The sequence below is a fragment of the Gadus macrocephalus genome, chromosome 23 (assembly GCF_031168955.1).
Source record: "Gadus macrocephalus chromosome 23, ASM3116895v1".
Taxonomy (NCBI): Eukaryota; Metazoa; Chordata; class Actinopteri; order Gadiformes; family Gadidae; genus Gadus; species Gadus macrocephalus.
Genome location: NC_082404.1, coordinates 16,166,551 through 16,186,550, shown reverse-complemented (window position 1 = coordinate 16,186,550; position 20,000 = coordinate 16,166,551). Strand labels below are relative to the sequence as shown.

Below are 20,000 nucleotides of genomic sequence, written 5' to 3'. Positions count from 1 at the left end.
CTTGAGCCTTTAGAGGCTGTATCCTTGAGGCGTTAGAGGCTGTATCCTTGAGCCTTTAGAGGCTGTATCCTTGAGCCTTTAGAGGCTGTATCCTTGAGGGTTTAGAAGCTGTATCCTTGCGCTGCGGTACAAAGTACTGAGTCTCGTTCTGAGGTTCCCTCTCCTCTCTCACAGGAACATCAACCCAGACGTAACCTTCGAGACCCACGACTACAACATCACCACCCTGGACAACTTCAACCACTTCATGGAGCGAATCAGGTACAGCCACGCCCCCACACACATCTCGGTCCGCCCCCCAAGGGGCAGAGTGCATGTGTGTGTGTGTGTGTGTGTGTGTGTGTGTGTGTGTGTGTGTGTGTGTGTGTGTGTGTGTGTGTGTGTGTGTGTGTGTGTGTGTGTGTGTGTGTGTGTGTGTGTGTGTGTGTGTGTGTGTGTGTGTTGGAAGGTGAGGGGTTAGCGGGTGAATGACAGGTGTGCTTGTGTGTGTGTGTGTGTTGGAGGGTGGTTGAAAGGTGAAGGAGGGGTGAGAGGGTGAAGGGTGAATAATGTGTGTGTCTGTGTGTGTGTGTGTGTGTGTCGTTAAGACGATGGTACTGGCATACAAGGCAGTCGATGGAACTGCCCCTGCCTACCTCCAAGCATTTCTAAAGCCACACACCCCAGCTCGATCCCTCTGCTCAACTACCTCAGCTGGACGTCTGGAACCGCCATCGCTAAGAGCTAACAAAGGCCGTTCAGCAAAGTCACAACTTTTCTCGGTTTTGGGACCTCAGTGGTGGAACGAGCTCCCTGCCGCTCTCAGGACCGCAGAGTCGCTCACTATCTTCCGAAAAAGACTCAAGACTCACCTGTTCAGAGTCCACCTCGACTCTGCATAGCCACCCTCCCCCTTCTGGCCACCATTGTACACTGTATTGTATTGTGTTGTATTGTATTGTATTTATAGTACTTAACTGCAGTAGCTGCTATCATTGCTGTAACACGGGGAATTGATTAGCCTAGCGATTGCGGTACTTGCACTTGGTTCTATGAACATCCTTTCTGTACCGACAGCGATATATTGTTGCACTTCTTATGACAAATGTACTTATTGTAAGTCGCTTTGGATTAAAGCGTTTGCTAAATGCCCTAAATGTAAATGTAAAATGTGTGTGTGTGTGTGTGTGTTTCAGTCATGGGGGGCTGGAGGAGGGGTCCCCCGTTGACCTGATTCTGAGCTGCGTGGACAACTTTGAGGCCCGGATAGCCATCAACACGGTCTGTCAATCAATACCTCATGGATCAATACATCATTGATCAATACCTCATAGATAGATACCTCAATGATCAATATCTCAAAGATCAACAATAATAAATAATAATAATAATAAATTAAATGTATGTTGCTTTTAATATGGTACTCTAAGACGCTTTACATATTGCCCTATCTAAACGATGTAACAAACATATTAAGACAGACTAGGATTAAAAGAGAAACAGAGGTTAAACATGAAGAATAAGATGGGAGTTAGGAAGTAGCTCATCAATACATCATAGAGCAATACCTCATAGATCAAAACATCATAGATCAGTACCTAATAGATCAATAGCTCATCAATACATCTTAGAGCAATACCTCAGAGATCGAAACATCATAGAGCAATACCTAATAGATCAGTAGCTCATCAATACCTCATATATCAATACATCATAGATCAATACCTAATAAATCAATAGCTCATCAATACCTCATAGATGTATACATCATAGATCAATACCTCATAGATCAATAGCTCATCAATACATGATAGATCAATAGCTCATATATTGATCCGTCATCGATAGTTGTATGGATGTTGTATGCATCCATGTTTTCCGTGTTGTTGTGTGTCTGTGACAGGCGTGTTGTTGTGTGTCTGTGACAGGCGTGTTGATGTGTGTCTGTGACAGGCGTGTTGTTGTGTGTCTGTTACAGGCGTGTTGATGTGTGTCTGACAGGCGTGTTGTTGTGTGTCTGACAGGCGTGTTGTGTGTGTCTGACAGGCGTGTTGTTGTGTGTCTGACAGGCGTGTTGTTGTGTGTCTGACAGGCGTGTTGTTGTGTCTGTTACAGGCGTGTTGTTGTGTGTCTGACAGGCGTGTTGTGTGTGTCTGACAGGCGTGTTGTGTGTGTCTGACAGGCGTGTTGTGTGTGTCTGACAGGCGTGTTGTGTGTGTCTGACAGGCGTGTTGTGTGTGTCTGACAGGCGTGTTGTGTGTCTGACAGGCGTGTTGTGTGTCTGACAGGCGTGTTGTGTGTCTGACGGGCGTGTTGTGTGTCTGACAGGCGTGTTGTGTGTGTCTGACGGGCGTGTTGTGTGTCTGACGGGCGTGTTGTGTGTCTGACAGGCGTGTAACGAGCTGGGCCAGGTGTGGATGGAGTCGGGCGTCAGTGAGAACGCCGTGTCGGGACACATCCAGCTCATCATCCCCGGGGAGACCGCCTGCTTCTCCGTACGCACACACACACACACACACGCGCACACGCACACGCACACACGTACACACACACACAGATAGACGCATACAGACGCACACACACGCACACATAGACACATACACACAGACACACCATGCAAGCACGCACACACATAGAATGCACACACACATATACACAGTTGCACTCACACACACACACACAGACACACACGCACGTATGCATAAATAAACACCGACACACACACACATTAACACACACACACATAGACACAGATACGCACACACAAATCGACACACACTGATACGAAAACACAGACAGACGCACACAGACACTCCACACACTTACAGACACACACACACACACGCACAACGCACTTACAGACACACACACACACATACATGCACCACACACTTACAGACAAACACACACACACGCACCACACACTTACAGACACACACACAGACTTACGAGCACACGAACGCATACACACTCACACAAACATAGACACACACACTCACACAAACATAGACACGCACACTCCTTTACACTGATCCCACTTCGTTGTGAACCTTGCTACCAGTTGTGTGAGTGTGTGGCTGCCTTGACCCTTGACCCCGTGCCCCCTGCTGTGACAGTGCGCGCCCCCCCTGGTGGTGGCGGCCAACATCGACGAGAAGACCCTGAAGAGGGAGGGGGTGTGTGCGGCCAGCCTGCCCACCACCATGGGCGTGGTCGCCGGCATCCTGGTGCAGAACGTACTCAAGTGAGCCTTCATCATCATCATCCTCATCATTCACCTATCATCTACTCATGATCTATCATCTATCATTTATCTTTATTGTATCGATCATAGATCCATCATATAAGCATTCAATTATAATTGATCGACAAATATTTATCGATCTTTCATCAATAATCGATCTCATCGTTTATCTATCGTTCTATAATTTATTTCTCATTCATCGTGTGTGTGTGTGTGTGTGTGTGTGTGTGTGTGTGTGTGTGTGTGTGTGTGTGTGTGTGTGTGTGTGTGTGTGTGTGTGTGTGTGTGTGTGTGTGTGTGTGTGTGTTTATGTGTGTGTGTGTGTGTGTATGTGTGTGTGTGTGTGTGCGCCCCCCCCCCAGGTACCTGCTGAAGTTCGGCGTGGTGAGCCACTACCTGGGCTACAACGCCATGCAGGACTTCTTCCCCAAGATGTCCATGAGGCCGAACCCCCACTGCGACCACAGCCACTGCAGGAGGCAGCAGGGCGAGTACCAGGTGGGCACACGGTTCACACCGGTCCCTCATCTAGCAGACACTTTCATCAGAGACAGGTCATTAAGGAGCAGGTAGGGGTTAGACAGTACAGAGACAGGTCATTAAGGAGCAGGTAGGGGTTAGACAGTACAGAGAGGTCATTAAGGAGCAGGTAGGGGTTAGACAGTACAGAGACAGGTCATTAAGGAGCAGGTAGGGGTTAGACAGTACAGAGAGGTCATTAAGGAGCAGGTAGGGGTTAGACAGTACAGAGACAGGTCATTAAGGAGCAGGTAGGGGTTAGACAGTACGGAGACAGGTCATTAAGGAGCAGGTAGGGGTTAGACAGTACAGAGAGGTCATTAAGGAGCAGGTAGGGGTTAGACAGTACAGAGAGGTCATTAAGGAGCAGGTAGGGGTTAGACAGTACAGAGAGGTCATTAAGGAGCAGGTAGGGGTTAGACAGGACAGAGACAGGTCATTAAGGAGCAGGTAGGGGTTAGACAGTACAGAGACAGGTCATTAAAGAGCAGGCAGGGGTTAGGCAGTACAGAGACGGGTCATTAAGGAGCAGGTAGGGGTTAGACAGTACAGAGACAGGTCATTAAGGAGCAGGTAGGGGTTAGACAGTACAGAGACAGGTCATTAAGGAGCAGGTCGGGGTGAGACAGTACAGAGACGGGTCATTAAGGAGCAGGTAGGGGTTAGACAGTACAGAGACAGGTCATTAAGGAGCAGGTAGGGGTTAGACAGTACGGAGACCGGTCATTAAGGAGCAGGTAGGGGTTAGACAGTACAGAGAGGTCATTAAGGAGCAGGTAGGGGTTAGACAGTACAGAGACAGGTCATTAAGGAGCAGGTAGGGTTAGACAGTACAGAGACAGGTCATTAAGGAGCAGGTAGGGGTTAGACAGTACAGAGAGGTCATTAAGGAGCAGGTAGGGGTTAGACAGTACAGAGAGAGGTCATTAAGGAGCAGGTAGGGGTTAGACAGTACAGAGACAGGTCATTAAGGAGCAGGTAGGGGTTAGACAGTACAGAGACAGGTCTTTAAGGAGCAGGTAGGGGTTAGACAGTACATAGACAGGTCATTAAGGAGCAGGTAGGGGTTAGACAGTACTGAGAGGTCATTAAGGAGCAGGTAGGGGTTAGACAGTACAGAGAGAGGTCATTAAGGAGCAGGTAGGGGTTAGACAGTACAGAGACAGGTCATTAAGGAGCAGGTAGGGGTTAGACAGTACAGAGACAGGTCATTAAGGAGCAGGTAGGGGTTAGACAGTACAGAGAGGTCATTAAGGAGCAGGTAGGGGTTAGACAGTACAGAGACAGGTCTTTGTGTATTTTTGTTTAAGGGAGTAATGTGTATGTGTGCGCGTGTGTGTGTGTGTGTCTGTAGAGGAGAGAGGCGGAGCAGCCCAGAGAGGAGGTGGTGGAAGTCGAGGAGGAGGTCGTCCATGAGGAGAACGACTGGGGTATTTATAATTATGTACCAAAACATATATGATGTACCTTCATAATATATTTTTATATACTAAAAACCATAATAAGTGTGTGTGTGTGTGTGTGTGTGTGTGTGTGTGTGTGTGTGTGTGTGTGTGTGTGTGTGTGTGTGTGTGTGTGTGTGTGTGTGTGTGTGTGTGTGTGTGTGTGTGTGTGTGTGTGTGTGCAGGTATCGAGGTGGTGTCGGAGGTGACGGAGGAGGAGCTGAAGGAGTCCTCCGGGCCCGTCCCAGATCTCCCAGAAGGCATCACTGTAGCCTACACCCTTCCTGCTCAGAAGGTCAGGGTGCTTCTGAACCTCCTCACAACGCTTCAACATCCTGCTGGCTTTAACCCGCTTGGTTTTGGTTCCTCAGGATTCATAATCGTGCTTTAGGTCTAAGCAGCTTGGTTTTGGTTCCTCAGGATTTTTTATCCTGCTTAATGTTGAAGCTGCTTGATTTAAACTTCTTTGTTGGGTTCCTCAGGATTTATAATGATCCTTGAGGTTTAAGCTGCTTGGTTTAAGCTGCTCTGTTTGGTTCCTCAGGATTTATAATGATCCTTGAGGTTTAAGCTGCTTGGTCTAAACTGCTTGGTCTAAGCTGCTTGGTCGGGTTCCTCAAGATTTATAATGATGCTTGAGGTTTAAGCTGCTTGTTATAAACGGCTGCGTTGGATTCCTCAGGATGCGGCTGAAGGGGCGATGGTGCAGGAGACGGAGGAGAGTCTGGAGGAGCTGATGGCCCGCATGAAGCAGATCTGAGGCTAGCCGCTAGAAGCTAACGGCTAGCCGCTAGAAGCTAACGGCTAGCCGCTAGAAGCTAACGGCTAGCCGCTAGCATCGACCACCCCTTGCTGACCACCTGGAGCATGCCCGTGGCTAACCTGGTTAGCATTTCCCCAGAAAGCCCACAGCACTTCTAGAGAAATGTCGTCTCGAAGCAGCTTTTGCTGAGCTACTAGGATCGTCCATTATGAGTTCCAGCAGAGCTAAACCCATTAACAGGATACAGGTAACATATACGTGCTGTGGAGTCTTAATACTAATATCATAAACTCTGTAAAGTTTTTTTTGTTCATGGAGATCTCCTCTGTAACATCACATCATCAAACGTCTTTCAATAAAATATTTATTTGATGGAACAAGTTTCCAAACTGCATATACATTTTATACATGATCGATCCTTTAATACAAAACCGTGATCACATACGACTTATCATTGAGTAACAATATAAAACCGTACCATAATAGTGAAGCTAATGTGGCACTTCAAACATGATTCATTATAAAAGTTTATTTGGCATAAGGCAGTGAAGCCCAGAGACTAGCATCACACCTCCCTGAACAAAGAACACAGAATAGTGCAGACCGCAGTGAGTACCGGGAACAGAGCGGATACAACCAGCTGCGGGACACCCTGGTGATCCACCCACCACTAATTATTTTAGTTTCTTTCTGTAGGTTAATTACCTCGCAGTTACTTCAGTCTTTCCTTTCCGTTAGTTACTAGTTACTTAATAGGTGCCTCTCAGTCTGGCCATTCAGTACTAATACTTTATAATTCAGTTACCTGTCAGCCTCGGTTGGTTACTTTAGTTACTAGTTCATTTAATGGTCAGTTTCTTCATTCAGTCCATTCTGTACAAGTTACTCTTATCGGTCAGTTACTTCATTCGGTCCATTCTGTACATGGTACTTTATAGGTCAGTCACTTCATTCAGTCCATTATGTATTAGTTACTTTATTAGGTCAGTTACACTAGTTACTTCTGAAGGTTAGTTCCCTCAGTCCAGGTTGAGGACCAGTGTGGGGGGAGCCACGCAGTTCTGTCTGCGCTCACAGTTTAAGGTCGGACGCTTTGCATTGATATCTTTATCTGTACATTCATACTCTACTTATACTGTACTGGAGGGTTTAGTGATTTCCCTTCCTGTGAGGACAAACTAGGAATGTTTTAACAAAATAAAAGTCTTTGGACACTCAAAGCCTCTCCTCAGTTGTCCTAAGGTACGGCCACACTCAACGCGTTACGCGCGTTAAGAGGCGTAGAATATCTGCATTTTTGCACAGGGAACCATTGGTTTAAGCGCGCAAATGTTTTGCACACGCTAAAGCAGCGCGTTAGGCACGTCAGACAGGTTTTACGCATCTGAATTACGCGCCCAACTCACCCGAGTTCAAGAATGTAACTCTTTACGCTACTACGCGTGACGCTTAGCCGCGATAGCCAATCAGCGTTGAGCGTTACGCACGTAATCCTACGCGCGTAACGCGTTCAGTGTGGCCGTACCTTTACAGTGAAGGAGTCTGATCTAAATACTTAATGTAGGTGGTATTGACGCGAGACACTCCTGTAGGCAGTGATGTTCACCATGGACAGAGAAGATGAAGGCCTTCAATAAGCTTGTCCATCCCGGCTTCGCCCCCTCTAGTGTTCACCTGGGGGTCTGGGGGATGAGGGCGGGGCCTTTGAGGCTGAACGTGTCCCCATTGGAGGAGTGGCGTGAGGGGGCGGTCCCACACACCAGCGATGGCTCCGCCTCCTTGATCTCCATGGCCCGCTTGTAGAGTTCTGCGGCTTTCTCAAAGTCCCCCTCCTCGTAGCTGAGAGAGGGAGAGAGAGAGGGGGGGGGGAGAGGAGAGAGAGAGATAAGCAGAGAGGGAGGGGAGAGAGAGAGAGAGAGAGAAGGAGAGGAGGGAGGAGAGAGAGAAAGTGGAAAGCGGGGAGAGGAGAGAGGAGAGAAGAGGAAGGAAAGAGGAGAGAGGGGGTTAGGTGGGGTCTGACGTTCCTAGTCCACGGTTCTAGATGGTTCTAGCGGGTGTAAGCAGGCGGGTTCTACCTGAGGACGGCCAGGTTCTTGAGGGTCTCTCCGACGCGGGGGTGGGAGGGGCCCAGCGTGTCTTCGTAGACCCGGAGCGCCCGCTGGTACAGAGGGAGAGCCTCCTCGTGCTTCTTCTGGAACCAGGGAACATACCAGGTTATACCAGGAACCAGTCTCCATTACACCCAGGCCATAGCCAGTACCCTGTTACACCCAGGCCATAGCCAGTACCCTGTTACACCCAGACCTTACCCTATACCCATTATACCCAGTACCCCGTTTAACCCAGACCAAAGCCAGTACCCTGTTAGGCCCAGACAATACCCATACCAGTGTTAGCTTGCTGTCAGTGTTGGCGGTGTGTTAGCATGGTATCAGTGTTAACATGCTGTCAGTGTTAGCGGTGTGTTAGCATGGTATCAGTGTTAGCATGCTGTCGGTGTTAGCGGTGTGTTAGCATGGTATCAGTGTTAGCATGCTGTCAGTGTTAGCGGTGTGTTAGCATGGTAGCCGTCTCACCAGCTGGCAGTAGATGACGGCCAGGTTGACCAGCGCCGTGGCAACGCTGGGGTGTTTGGCCCCGAAGCTCTTCTGTCTGATGTCCAGAGCTAGCTCGTAGAGGGGGACCGCCTTCTCTAGCTTACCCTGGAACACACACACACACACACACACACACACACACACACACACACACACACACACACACACACACACACACACACACACACACACACACACACACACACACACACTTTTACAAAGGTGTCTCCTACCCTGCGTATGTAGTTTGAGGGTGTGTAAATTATATATAAATATATATATATATATACTGTATATATATCGGTAGATGGATAGAGATAGAAAGAGATAGATAGATAAACATCAAGAGAGACAGGTAGATGTATATATATATATAGATGTATAGACTGCATTAAGATTTTGATTTAGATGTATAAAATTGTAAATGGATGGATATATTAAGATGTACAGCTGTATAGAGTGAGATGTTTATAGCTGCATTTAGTTGTATAGACGTAACATAGTGAGATATATAGCAGTATATAGTTGTATAGTGAGACGTATAGCTGTATATAGGTGATATAGTGAGACGAATAGCTGTATATATACGTGATATAGTGAGACGTATAGCTGTATATAGGTGATATAGTGAGACGTATAGCTGTATATAGGTGATATAGTGAGACGTATAGCTGTATATAGGTGATATAGTGAGACGTATAGCTGTATATTGCAGTATTTAGCCACCCCCACCCTGCGCTTGTAGAGCATGGCCAGGTGCTTGAGGGTGTAGGCCAGGGAGGGGTGGTCCGGGGACAGGGCGGCCTTGCGCAGCTCCAGGGCCCTCTGGTAGAGGTCCTCGGCCGCCTGGTACTCGCGCCGCTCGCTGTGCAGCGCCGCCAGGTTGTTGAGCGACTGGGCGCAGTCCGGGTGCTCCGGGCCCAGCACCCGCTGACGCATCTCCAGGGAGCGGCTCAGGAAGCCCCGCGCCGCCCTGGGGGTAGCACACGTTAGCGTTAGGTTAGCATTAAGTTAGCACACAGTTAGCGCAACCTGAGCACACCGTTATCACGCTTAGCACAACCTTAGCAAACAGTTAGCCCCCGCGCTGCCCTGGGGGGTAGCACACCGTAAGCCCAATGTTAGCACACCATTAGCACTCAGTTAGCAAACAGCTAGCCTCGCGCTGCCACGGGGGGTTAGCACACCGTAAGCACAACGTTAGCAAACAGCTAGCCCCAAACTGCCCTTGGGGTTAGCACACAGTTAGCAAACAGCTAGCCCCGCAATGCCCTCGCAGTTAGCACAACATTAGCACACCGTTAGCGCACAGCTAGAACTCAGTCAGTAGTATATGGTATATCTAGTATAGATATAGTGAAGTCGTACTCCAGGTTGTTCTGCAGGTAGTACAGCACCCCCAGCTCGTTCAGGGTCTCTGTACAGTATGTCTTTAGTATATATAGAGTGTATATAGTATGTATGTACTCTACGTACTCCAGGTTGTTCTGCAGGTAGTACAGGACCCCCAGCTCGTTCAGGGTCTTGGCACAGTCGGCCGAGTCGTTCCCCAGGGTCAGCTCCTCCAGCTGGAGGGCCCTGCGCCTCAGCAGGGTGAACCCGTACTGTCAGACAGGTGGGAGAGAGACGGGGGAGAGAGAGACGGGGGAGAGAGAGAGACAGGTGAGAGAGAGACAGGTGGGAGAGAGACGGGGGAGAGAGAGACGGGGGAGAGAGAGAGACAGGTGAGAGACAGGTGAGAGAGAGACGGGGGAGAGAGAGAGACAGGTGAGAGACAGGTGAGAGAGAGACGGGGGAGAGAGAGAGACAGATGAGAGAGAGAGACAGGGGAGAGAGAGAGAGACAGGTGAGAGAGAGAGAGAGAGAGAGAGAGAGAGAGAGGTGAGAGAGAGAGAGAGAGGAAGGTAAGAGAGAGAGCGAGACAGGTAAGAGAGAGACACAGACACAGAGACAGACTATGCTAAGTTAACAATGAACAATGTATGTCTGTCTGTCCGTCCGTCCGTCTCACCATGTGTCCCTTCTGGTGGGCCGTCTTCTGTCGTATCCTGACGGACCTCTTACGGAGCTTCTCCGCTTCCTCGTACCTGACGGCAGAGACAGCGTTACGCCAAACACACAATCCCACACACTCCAACAGAGCAAACTCGTGACTTTGGGTGTCCCTTTGGGTGTCCCTTTGGGTGTCCCTTTGGGTGTCTCTTTGGGTGTCCCTTTGGGTGTCTCTTTGGGTGTCCCTTTGGGTGTCTCTTTGGGTGTCACTTTAGGTGTCCCTCAGGGGCTCCCTTTGGGTGTCCCTTTGGGTGTCACTTTGGGTGTCCCTTTGGGTGTCCCTTTGGGTGTCCCTTTAGGTGTCCCTCAGGGGCTCCCTTTGGGTCCCCTTTGGGTGTCCCTTTGGGTGTCTCTTTGGGCGTCACTTTAGGTGTCCCTCAGGGGCTCCCTTTGGGTCCCCTTTGGGTCTCCCTTTGGGTGTCCGTCGGGGTGTCCCAGGGTGTCCGTCGGGGTGCCGGTACGGAGCGGGCTCCCCCTCACTTGTTCTGTTTCTGGTAGAGCACGGCGAGCGCCTCCAGCTCGCGGGCCACGCTGGCGTGCTCGCCGCCGTAGGCGTTCTCGCTGATCTGCAGCGCCTGGCGGTACAGCTGCTCCGCGCCCTCGTACTTCCTCCAGTGCACGTAGACGCCGGCCAGCTGGTGCAGCGAGCGCGCCACGCTGGGGTGGTCCGGGTCCAGGGCCGTCTCCCGGATCTCCAGGGACCGCTGCAGGGGGGCAACGGCCTGGGGGGGACCACAGGCTTAGAGAGGCAGAGAGAGACTACAGTCTGAGAGGAACTGTAGAGGAACTACAGCCAGAAGAACTAAAGCCATGGTCTATGCATTCTATATCTATACTAAACAGGGGCCTCACCTGGTCTATTGTATTCTATATCTATAGTAAACAGGGGGGGGTTTTCTATATCTATGGTAAACGGGGGCTCACCAGGTCTATGTGCTCTATAGCTATGCTAGACGGGGGGCTGACCTGGCTGACCAGGCCCAGGTCTATGTGGTCTATATCTATCCTAAACAGGGGCCTCATCTGGTCTATTGTATTCTATATCTATTGTAAACGGGGGTCTCACCTGGCTGACCAGGCCCAGGTCCCGGAGGAAGCGGCCCAGGGTCTCGTAGAGGCCGGCCAGCCGCCTCATGCTGTCCTCCCCCTGGCAGCTCTGCTCGTAGCACCGCAGGGCCTCAAAGTACTGGGCGGCCATGGAGCCGCGGTCCTTCCCCACGCACTGCCAGTAGCACAGCAGCTCCCAGAACCGGCCCCTGGTGAGGAGAGACCAGGGGGAGAGACCAGAGTGAGAGACCAGGGGGAGAGACCAGAGGGAGAGACAAGGGGGAGAGACCAGGATGAGAGACAAGAGGGCCAAGAGAGACCAGGGTGAGAGACCAGGATGAGAGACAAGAGGGCCAAGAGAGACCAGGGTGAGAGACCAGTGTGAGTGACCAGGGTGAGAGACCAGGGGGAGAGACCAGAGGGCCAAGAGAGACCAGCGTGAGAGACCAGGGGGAGAGATCAGAGGGCCAAGAGAGACCAGGGTGAGAGACCAGGGTTAGAGACCAGGGTGAGGGACCAGACGGCCAGGAGAGACGGGGGTTAGGAGGCTAGGAGGCCAGGGTTAGGAGACTAGGGGACCAGGGTTAGGAGACTAGGGGACCAGGGTTGGAGGTGGTCTCCTTGAGGAGGTGTAGAGGAGGGCCGGGGGGGGGCAGGTCTCCTTGAGGAGGTGTAGAGGAGGGGCCGGAGGGGGGGTACCTCTTGTAGAGGTCCTGGGACACCAGGAGGTTGAGGAGCACCAGCTGCAGCTCCTCCTTCTCCCCCTGCTGCTGCAGCAGCCAGGGCAGCTCGTCTGCTGTCCTCCAGCACACCTCCTGCTGGCTGCAGCACACACACACACCAGAGACACACACAGACACACACACACACACCAGAGACACACACACGCGCGCACGCACACACAGACAGACACAACACACACACACACACAAAAACACAAACCAGAGACACACACACACACACACAACACACACATACGCACACGCGCACACACACACGCACACGCATACGCACACACACACACACACACACAGACACACACACGCACAAACACAGTAAGGGTTGCAGGTTGAAATTGTCCCGGGTGAGGTGAAAGGTGAAAGGTCGGGGGTCACCCGTACCTGAGCTTCTGGTTGAAGTAGAGGATGAGTTTGTCTCTGTAAGGAACCGCCCTGTCCCCCCCGCTCAGGAACTCCTGCCTGACAGCCTCCCAGGCCTACACACACACACACACACACACAAACACACACACACACGCACACACGCACACGCACACGCAGTCACACATACACGCACACACACACACACACACACACACACACACACACACACACACACACACACACACACACACACACACACACACATACCAGAAAAAGGTGATTGAAAATGTGATGGAACAGGTTAGTTACCTGTGATAGACTGTACAGGTGAGTTACCTGCAGGTGACAGACTGCACAGGTGAGTTACCTGCAGGTGATGGAAGCGGATCAGTCCGCCGACCAGGGTCAGAATGCGTAGTTTGCTGAGCTGCTGCAGCACAGACGACAGAACAGGAAACTCCAGATCCGGAATCAGCTCCAGGATTTCTGACTCGCTGACTCCGTTCCGGCTGGCCCACACCAGACACAGCATCTGAGACCATGCAACACCACAGTGCTACGTCACCACTGGATCTTCGTCCCCAGGCGTTCTGGATCTACGTAACTGGACATTATGGATCTATGTCACCGGACGTTCTAGATCTAGGTCATCAGACATTGTGGATCTACGTCACCGGACGTTCTGGATCTACGTCATCAGACATTGTGGATCTACGTCACCGGACGTTCTGGGTCTACGCTGTACCTCGGTGGTGGTGTGTCGGTCCCGCGGGGAGCTCAGGGAGTCCAGGGTCACCTGGAGGGCCAGGCGGTACAGGGACATGGTGTCCTGGCAGAGGAGGCACTGTTCCAGCAGCTTCTCCAGAGTCCAGCGCCCCCTACAGCTGGAGCACAGAACAGCACACGGTCCAGAGGCTCCCAACACATTGACGGACAAACTCTAAACTACGGATCTCACGAGGTCTCAATACATAAGAAATCGAGTGAATTCCTACCATGGCCACTACCTGGCACATGAGGGTCCATACATAGACTCTAGGGGGGTACACGAGGCTCGAGGGGGGACTGACCTGGACAGCAGGCGGGCCAGCAGTGTGACGTACAGAGCGCTGCAGGCGGACGCAGAGCGGCAGTGCTGCTCCAGCCTCTTCTCCTGCAACGCAACACAAGCTCCTCACTATCAGCTCCTCCCCAAACCGCCTCGGAGAGGCCCCTCCCCGCCTCGCTCCTCCTCAAACCTCCTCTCAGACACGAATCTCTCACACCTCCTCCCGCAACCGCAGTCACCTCCTCAACCCTGCTCCCACCTCCTCACACCTCCCACCTTCTCTTTCCCTTTTCAAACCTCTCCCACCTCCTCTCCACTCCTCACCCCTCCTCCTCCCCTCTTCTCCCACCTCCTCGCCACTCCTTCTCATCTCCTCCTCCCCTCTTCTCCCACCTCCTCGCCACTCCTTCTCATCTCCTCCTCCCCTCTTCTCCCACCTCCTCGCCACTCCTTCTCATCTCCTCCTCCCCTCTTCTCCCACCTCCTCTCCACTCCTTTTCACCCCCCCCCCCACCTCCTCCCACCTCCTTCTCCCAGGTGAGGAGGTGTTGGTGGAGACACTGACCTGGTCCTTTGACAGCTGGACCTCCAGGTCCTGGAACTCTGAGCCCACCATGCTCCTCACCTCCCTGGGGTTTAGGGGCTCCATGTGCAGGGTGGGCCACAGCCTGGAGACACACACACACAAACACACACACATACACACACACACACACACGCACACACAACCAAACACACAGATGTGTCGGGTTAAGGAACTATTCATCGATTGATTGGTTTATCGATTGGTTGATTGGCTGGGTGTTGGTTGCTGATCTTTAACGAGCGGGGTGTTAATTGCAGGTGCGCTACCTCCAGGTGTGCGGGCAGGTCTCCACGTTGACGGACACCACCACCCTGACGTTGACGGGCAGCGGGTCGATCAGCCACTTCATGTGTCTCTCTGCGTTCTGCGGACACAAGCTGCGTCAGACAGGGAGCCAGCGGACCACTTTACTGCTACCGTGGCGACGGGCCCAGCGACGTACCTGGATCTGGTCGATGGAGTCGATGATGATCATGATGTTGCCGTGGTGACGGGCCGACAGGCGTTCCAGCCAGCGAGGGAAGTCCTCCAGGATCTTACTGGGCTCCATGGAGAGACCCGCCACCGACCACAGGTGCTGCAGCAGCTACAGAGCAACACCCTGGTTACACCTGGTTATACACCTGGTCACAACTGGTTATACACCCTGGTTACACCTGGTTATACACCCTGGTTACACCTGGTTATACACCTGGTCACACCTGGTCACACCTGGTCACACCTGGTCACACCTGGTCACACCTGGTCACACCTGGTTATACACCTGGTTACACCTGGTCACACCTGGTTATACACCTGGTTACACCTGGTCACACCTGTTCACACCTGGTCCCACCTTGGCTCACCCTGTCACACCTGGACTAAACCAAGACATTCTGAATAGATCTGGTCACACCGGGTTACACCTTGTTACCCCTGGGGGTTCTGATACACCTGGATATTCTGGTCACACTTGGTCACACCTGGTCACACCTGCTTACACCTGCTTACACCTGGTTATACACCTGGTTCCACCTGGTTCCACCTGGACTAAACCAAGACATTCTGAATAGACCTGTCAACAACTGTTGCACCTGGTTTCTCCTGGAGATTCTGATTACACCTGGACTAAACCCAACACATCCTGAATATACCTGCTTACACCTGTTTACTCCTGGAGGTACTGATACACCTGGTTCCACCTGGACTAAACCAAACACATTCTGATCAATACAATTGACGCGGTAGATTCCAGATTAACGTTGGCTGAACCTATTTAGTGAGCCCACCCCCGGGGCAAAACAGAGACCTTGTGGTGAACTTGGGGTACTGCTAGTGCCAGGGAGAAGGGGGTCACCTTGACAGTGAGGCGTTTGATGAGCAGAACAGGTTCTGAGCTGGTGGACAGAGGACGGCCCACCAGGTGGTACAGCACCAGGGTGTTGGGGGAAGTCTTCTGCTGCAGCTCAATCCTGAGGAGAGACACATTATGAGCCCCCATAGCCTGGTGATGAACCATCCCAGAGGGGGCGACTCTCCTCCTCACCATTTGGACAGCAGGAGAGACTTGCCAGAACCCGGACCCCCAGAGAGGAGCAGGGGAGGGGTGGGTGGGGGGGCTGCCACCATGTCATTCAGACGATCTAGATACTGAAGGGAGAGAGACATTTAGAGGCTCTAGATACTGAAGAGAGACATTTAGAGGCTCTAGATACTGAAGAGAGAGAGAGACATTTAGAGGCTCTAGATACTGAAGAGAGAGAGACATTTAGAGGCTCTAGATACTGAAGAGAGACATTTAGAGGCTCTAGATACTGAAGAGAGAGAGACATTTAGAGGCTCTAGATACTGAAGAGAGAGAGACATTTAGAGGCTCTAGATACTGAAGAGAGAGACATTTAGAGGCTCTAGATACTGAAGAGAGAGACATTTAGAGGCTCTAGTTACTGAAGAGAGAGACATTTAGAGGCTCTAGATACTGAAGAGAGAGACATTTAGAGGCTCTAGTTACTGAAGAGAGAGACATTTAGAGGCTGTAGATACTGAAGAGAGAGAGACATTTAGAGGCTCTAGATACTGAAGAGAGACATTTAGAGGCTCTAGATACTGAAGAGAGAGAGACATTTAGAGGCTCTAGAGATACTGAAGAGAGAGAGACATTTAGAGGCTCTAGTTACTGAAGAGAGAGACATTTAGAGGCTCTAGATACTGAAGAGAGAGACATTTAGAGGCTCTAGATACTGAAGAGAGAGACATTTAGAGGCTCTAGTTACTGAAGAGAGAGACATTTAGAGGCTCTAGATACTGAAGAGAGAGACATTTAGAGGCTCTAGTTACTGAAGAGAGAGACATTTAGAGGCTGTAGATACTGAAGAGAGAGAGACATTTAGAGGCTCTAGATACTGAAGAGAGAGAGACATTTAGAGGCTCTAGAGATACTGAAGAGAGAGAGACATTTAGAGGCTCTAGTTACTGAAGAGAGAGACATTTAGAGGCTCTAGATACTGAAGAGAGAGACATTTAGAGGCTCTAGATACTGAAGAGAGACATTTAGAGGCTCTAGATACTGAAGAGAGAGAGACATTTAGAGGCTCTAGATACTGAAGAGAGAGACATTTAGAGGCTCTAGATACTGAAGAGAGAGAGACATTTAGAGGCTCTAGTTACTGAAGGGAGAGACATTTAGAGGCTCTAGATACTGAAGAGAGAGACATTTAGAGGCTCTAGTTACTGAAGAGAGAGACATTTAGAGGCTCTAGATACTGAAGAGAGAGACATTTAGAGGCTCTAGATACTGAAGAGAGAGAGACATTTAGAGGCTCTAGTTACTGAAGAGAGACATTTAGAGGCTCTCGATACTGAAGAGAGAGAGACATTTAGAGGCTCTAGTTACTGAAGGGAGAGACATTTAGAGGCTCTAGTTACTGAAGAGAGACATTTAGAGGCTCTAGATACTGAAGAGAGAGAGACATTTAGAGGCTCTAGTTACTGAAGGGAGAGACATTTAGAGGCTCTAGATACTGAAGAGAGACATTTAGATGCTCTAGATACTGAAGAGAGAGAGACATTTAGAGGCTCTAGATACTGAATGGAGAGACATTTAGAGGCTCTAGATACTGAAGAGAGAGAGACATTTAGAGGCTGTCGAAACTGAAAAGAGAGACATTTAGAGGCTCTATTTACTGAAGAGAGAGAGATATTCAGACGATCTAGATACTGAAGAGAGAGAGACATTTAGATGCTCTAGATACTGAAGAGAGAGACATTTAGAGGCTGTAGATACTGAAGAGAGAGACATTTAGATGCTGTAGATACTGAAGAGAGAGAGACATTTAGATGCTCTAGATACTGAAGAGAGAGAGACATTTAGATGCTCTAGATACTGAAGAGAGAGACATTTAGAGGCTCTAGATACTGAAGAGAGAGACATTTAGAGGCTCTAGATACTGAAGAGAGAGAAACATTTAGATGCTCTAGATACTGAAGAGAGAGACATTTAGAGGCTGTAGATACTGAAGAGAGAGAGACATTTAGATGCTCTAGATACTGAAGAGAGAGAGACATTTAGATGCTCTAGATACTGAAGAGAGAGAGATATTCAGACGATTTAGATACCGAAGAGAGAGAGACATTTAGACCCTCTAAGAGACATTAGACGACACTGAAGAGAGAGAAATGAAAATGACTAAGAATCATCCAAGTGGTCCAGAGAAGTGTGTATAACGGAAGGGAAGGAAGAAGGAGCACCCCTAGAGGAGAACACGGACTCCCCTCTGGAGGAAGAGAACAGGAGCTCCCGGAGGAGAGACGGGGCTCACCTTCTGCAGGCCGAGCGGCGAGGAGGTGCAGCAGGCCTGCTGGAAGGCCTCACACTGCTCCTGCTCATCGTGGAGGTCCCACAGCACGTCGCCCCATTCCTCGTCCGCACACTCCTCCGCCCCAGAGTCCTTGGCGTCGCCGTCGGCCCCCTCCAGACCTAGCAGCTGCTGGTGGGCCGCAGGGGGACAACGCCTCGTCAGGGCCGGGGCCGGTGGTTGGTGTTAGGGGGTTTGAGGGTGTGTGTATCGTGGTGTGGTAATGGCTAGAGGGTGCAGAATGTCTCCACCTGTTTGATGACCTTCTCCAGCTGGGAGAAGATCATGGCTGCTCCTTCCTCTGCAGAGCCGCTGTGGTCCACCACCTGGAGCACACACATATTGTCATGGTGATGTTACCATGACGACCACCAGGGCGTCAGTATGAACACCCTCCAATCGTCGTGATGTCACCGCAACGACCACCACGATGTCACCAGGACGACCACCGTGATGTCAACATGACGACCGCAATGACGTCAGTACGAGCCCCCTCCACCTTCAGAACGTCACCATGACGACCACCATGACGTCAGTAGGATCACTCTCCACCATCAGGACGTCACCATGACGACCACCGTGACGTCACCATGACGACCACCATGACGTCAGTAGGATCACTCTCCAACATCACGGCGTCACCATGACGACCACCAAGACGTCAGCACGAACCCCCTCCAACATCACGACGTCACCATGACGAGCACCGTGACATCACCATGACGACCACCATCATCCCCATGAACTCCGCCCCCTCACCTGGACCTTGGCGGCCGTGTCGGCGGCGTTCACCCTCTCCAGCAGCAGTCGGGTGGGCTCCGGCAGGCCCTGCCCCCCGTCGGTACGGAGGTACACCACCAGGGGGCGCCCGTCGGGGTTCCTCACAAACGCCTCCTCCGCGTCCTCCACCGCCGAGCTGCGCGCACACACACGGGGGACACGCGGCCGTCAGGACGCCCCCCCCCCCCGAGTGGGGGGGGGGTAGTGACCCCATGAGCCTGTGGGGGGCGTGGCCCGTACCTGGAGAGGGACGACTTGAGGAGCAGGACGCACACGGAGCTCTTCTCCATCTCCCGCCGGCGCTCCAGGGAGAAGGCGGCGGCGTGCTCCTCGGGGAAGCTGACGTTGAGGTAGAAGTGGCCCCGGGCCTCGCAGAGCCGCTGCAGCCTGCTGGAGTACGTCTGCAACACAGCACACCGCGCCCCTCACGGTCGGTACCTGGGTCTACACCTGAACCCCACCAGCACCTCCTCCACCTAAACCTCATGCAGCACCTCCTCCACCCTGCACCCCTCACGGTCGGTACCTGGGTCTTAGGGCTGGGCGATTATTAGAAATTGGATTTGGATTTCGATTATTATTTTTTTTGTATCATCATTATTATTTTTTTATGTTTTATAGAAACATAGAACAGCTGGATACATATCTGTACATTATTTTAGATTTGAACATTTTCTTTTGGACCATTTTGTGTACTTTTTTAAGGCGAAATTTCTAAGTTCTCAGTTACAAAGTGCTTTTGAGAGAGACGTGCTGAATAAATACATCATGTTTTCAAACTCCGAAAAATAATCGTTTGAATAATCGTGATTTCAATATTGACCAAAATAATCGTGATTATGATTTTTTCCATAATTGAGCAGTCCTACTGGGTCTACACCAGAACCACACGCAGCACCTCCTCCACCAACACAAGGTAGGGGAGGAGGAGGGTGGAGGAGAGACCAGGAGATGGGGTGTGAGGAGGAGAGACCAGGGAGATGAGGAGGGAGGAGAGGAGGAGGTGA

The 20,000-nt window shown here is 51.1% G+C and overlaps 2 protein-coding genes across 3 annotated transcripts in view; one reads left to right on the top strand and one right to left on the bottom strand.

Annotated features, from left to right (window-relative positions):
* Positions 1-6,327, top strand: part of uba5 (ubiquitin-like modifier activating enzyme 5) — an 8,113-nt gene extending 1,786 nt beyond the window's left edge. The window contains exons 5-13 of one of the 2 annotated variants that reach the window (XM_060045104.1): positions 175-261; positions 1,176-1,260; positions 2,370-2,474; positions 3,096-3,223; positions 3,586-3,721; positions 5,097-5,172; positions 5,370-5,479; positions 5,867-5,978; positions 6,021-6,327. In XM_060045104.1, the coding sequence (XP_059901087.1) occupies positions 175-261; positions 1,176-1,260; positions 2,370-2,474; positions 3,096-3,223; positions 3,586-3,721; positions 5,097-5,172; positions 5,370-5,479; positions 5,867-5,944 (805 nt within the window). In that variant the 3' untranslated portion in view covers positions 5,945-5,978; positions 6,021-6,327. Of the gene's footprint in view, positions 1-174; positions 262-1,175; positions 1,261-2,369; positions 2,475-3,095; positions 3,224-3,585; positions 3,722-5,096; positions 5,173-5,369; positions 5,480-5,866; positions 5,989-6,020 lie in introns of both variants that reach the window. The other variant, XM_060045105.1, reaches the window with a different exon arrangement.
* acad11 (acyl-CoA dehydrogenase family, member 11) overlaps positions 1-20,000 on the bottom strand; it is a 35,810-nt gene that overhangs the window by 12,177 nt on the left and 3,633 nt on the right. The window contains exons 7-28 of the mRNA XM_060045103.1: positions 19,234-19,394; positions 18,973-19,129; positions 18,465-18,539; positions 18,178-18,345; positions 15,906-16,009; positions 15,717-15,831; positions 14,823-14,966; positions 14,647-14,744; positions 14,360-14,462; positions 13,817-13,899; positions 13,492-13,630; positions 13,114-13,278; positions 12,765-12,859; positions 12,343-12,465; positions 11,663-11,852; positions 11,077-11,318; positions 10,556-10,631; positions 10,021-10,148; positions 9,277-9,517; positions 8,524-8,649; positions 8,023-8,138; positions 7,622-7,786 (exon numbers count right to left, since the gene is read on the bottom strand). Of these exons, the coding sequence (XP_059901086.1) occupies positions 7,622-7,786; positions 8,023-8,138; positions 8,524-8,649; positions 9,277-9,517; positions 10,021-10,148; positions 10,556-10,631; positions 11,077-11,318; positions 11,663-11,852; positions 12,343-12,465; positions 12,765-12,859; positions 13,114-13,278; positions 13,492-13,630; positions 13,817-13,899; positions 14,360-14,462; positions 14,647-14,744; positions 14,823-14,966; positions 15,717-15,831; positions 15,906-16,009; positions 18,178-18,345; positions 18,465-18,539; positions 18,973-19,129; positions 19,234-19,394 (3,014 nt within the window). The remainder of the gene's footprint in view (positions 1-7,621; positions 7,787-8,022; positions 8,139-8,523; positions 8,650-9,276; positions 9,518-10,020; positions 10,149-10,555; positions 10,632-11,076; positions 11,319-11,662; positions 11,853-12,342; positions 12,466-12,764; positions 12,860-13,113; positions 13,279-13,491; positions 13,631-13,816; positions 13,900-14,359; positions 14,463-14,646; positions 14,745-14,822; positions 14,967-15,716; positions 15,832-15,905; positions 16,010-18,177; positions 18,346-18,464; positions 18,540-18,972; positions 19,130-19,233; positions 19,395-20,000) is intronic.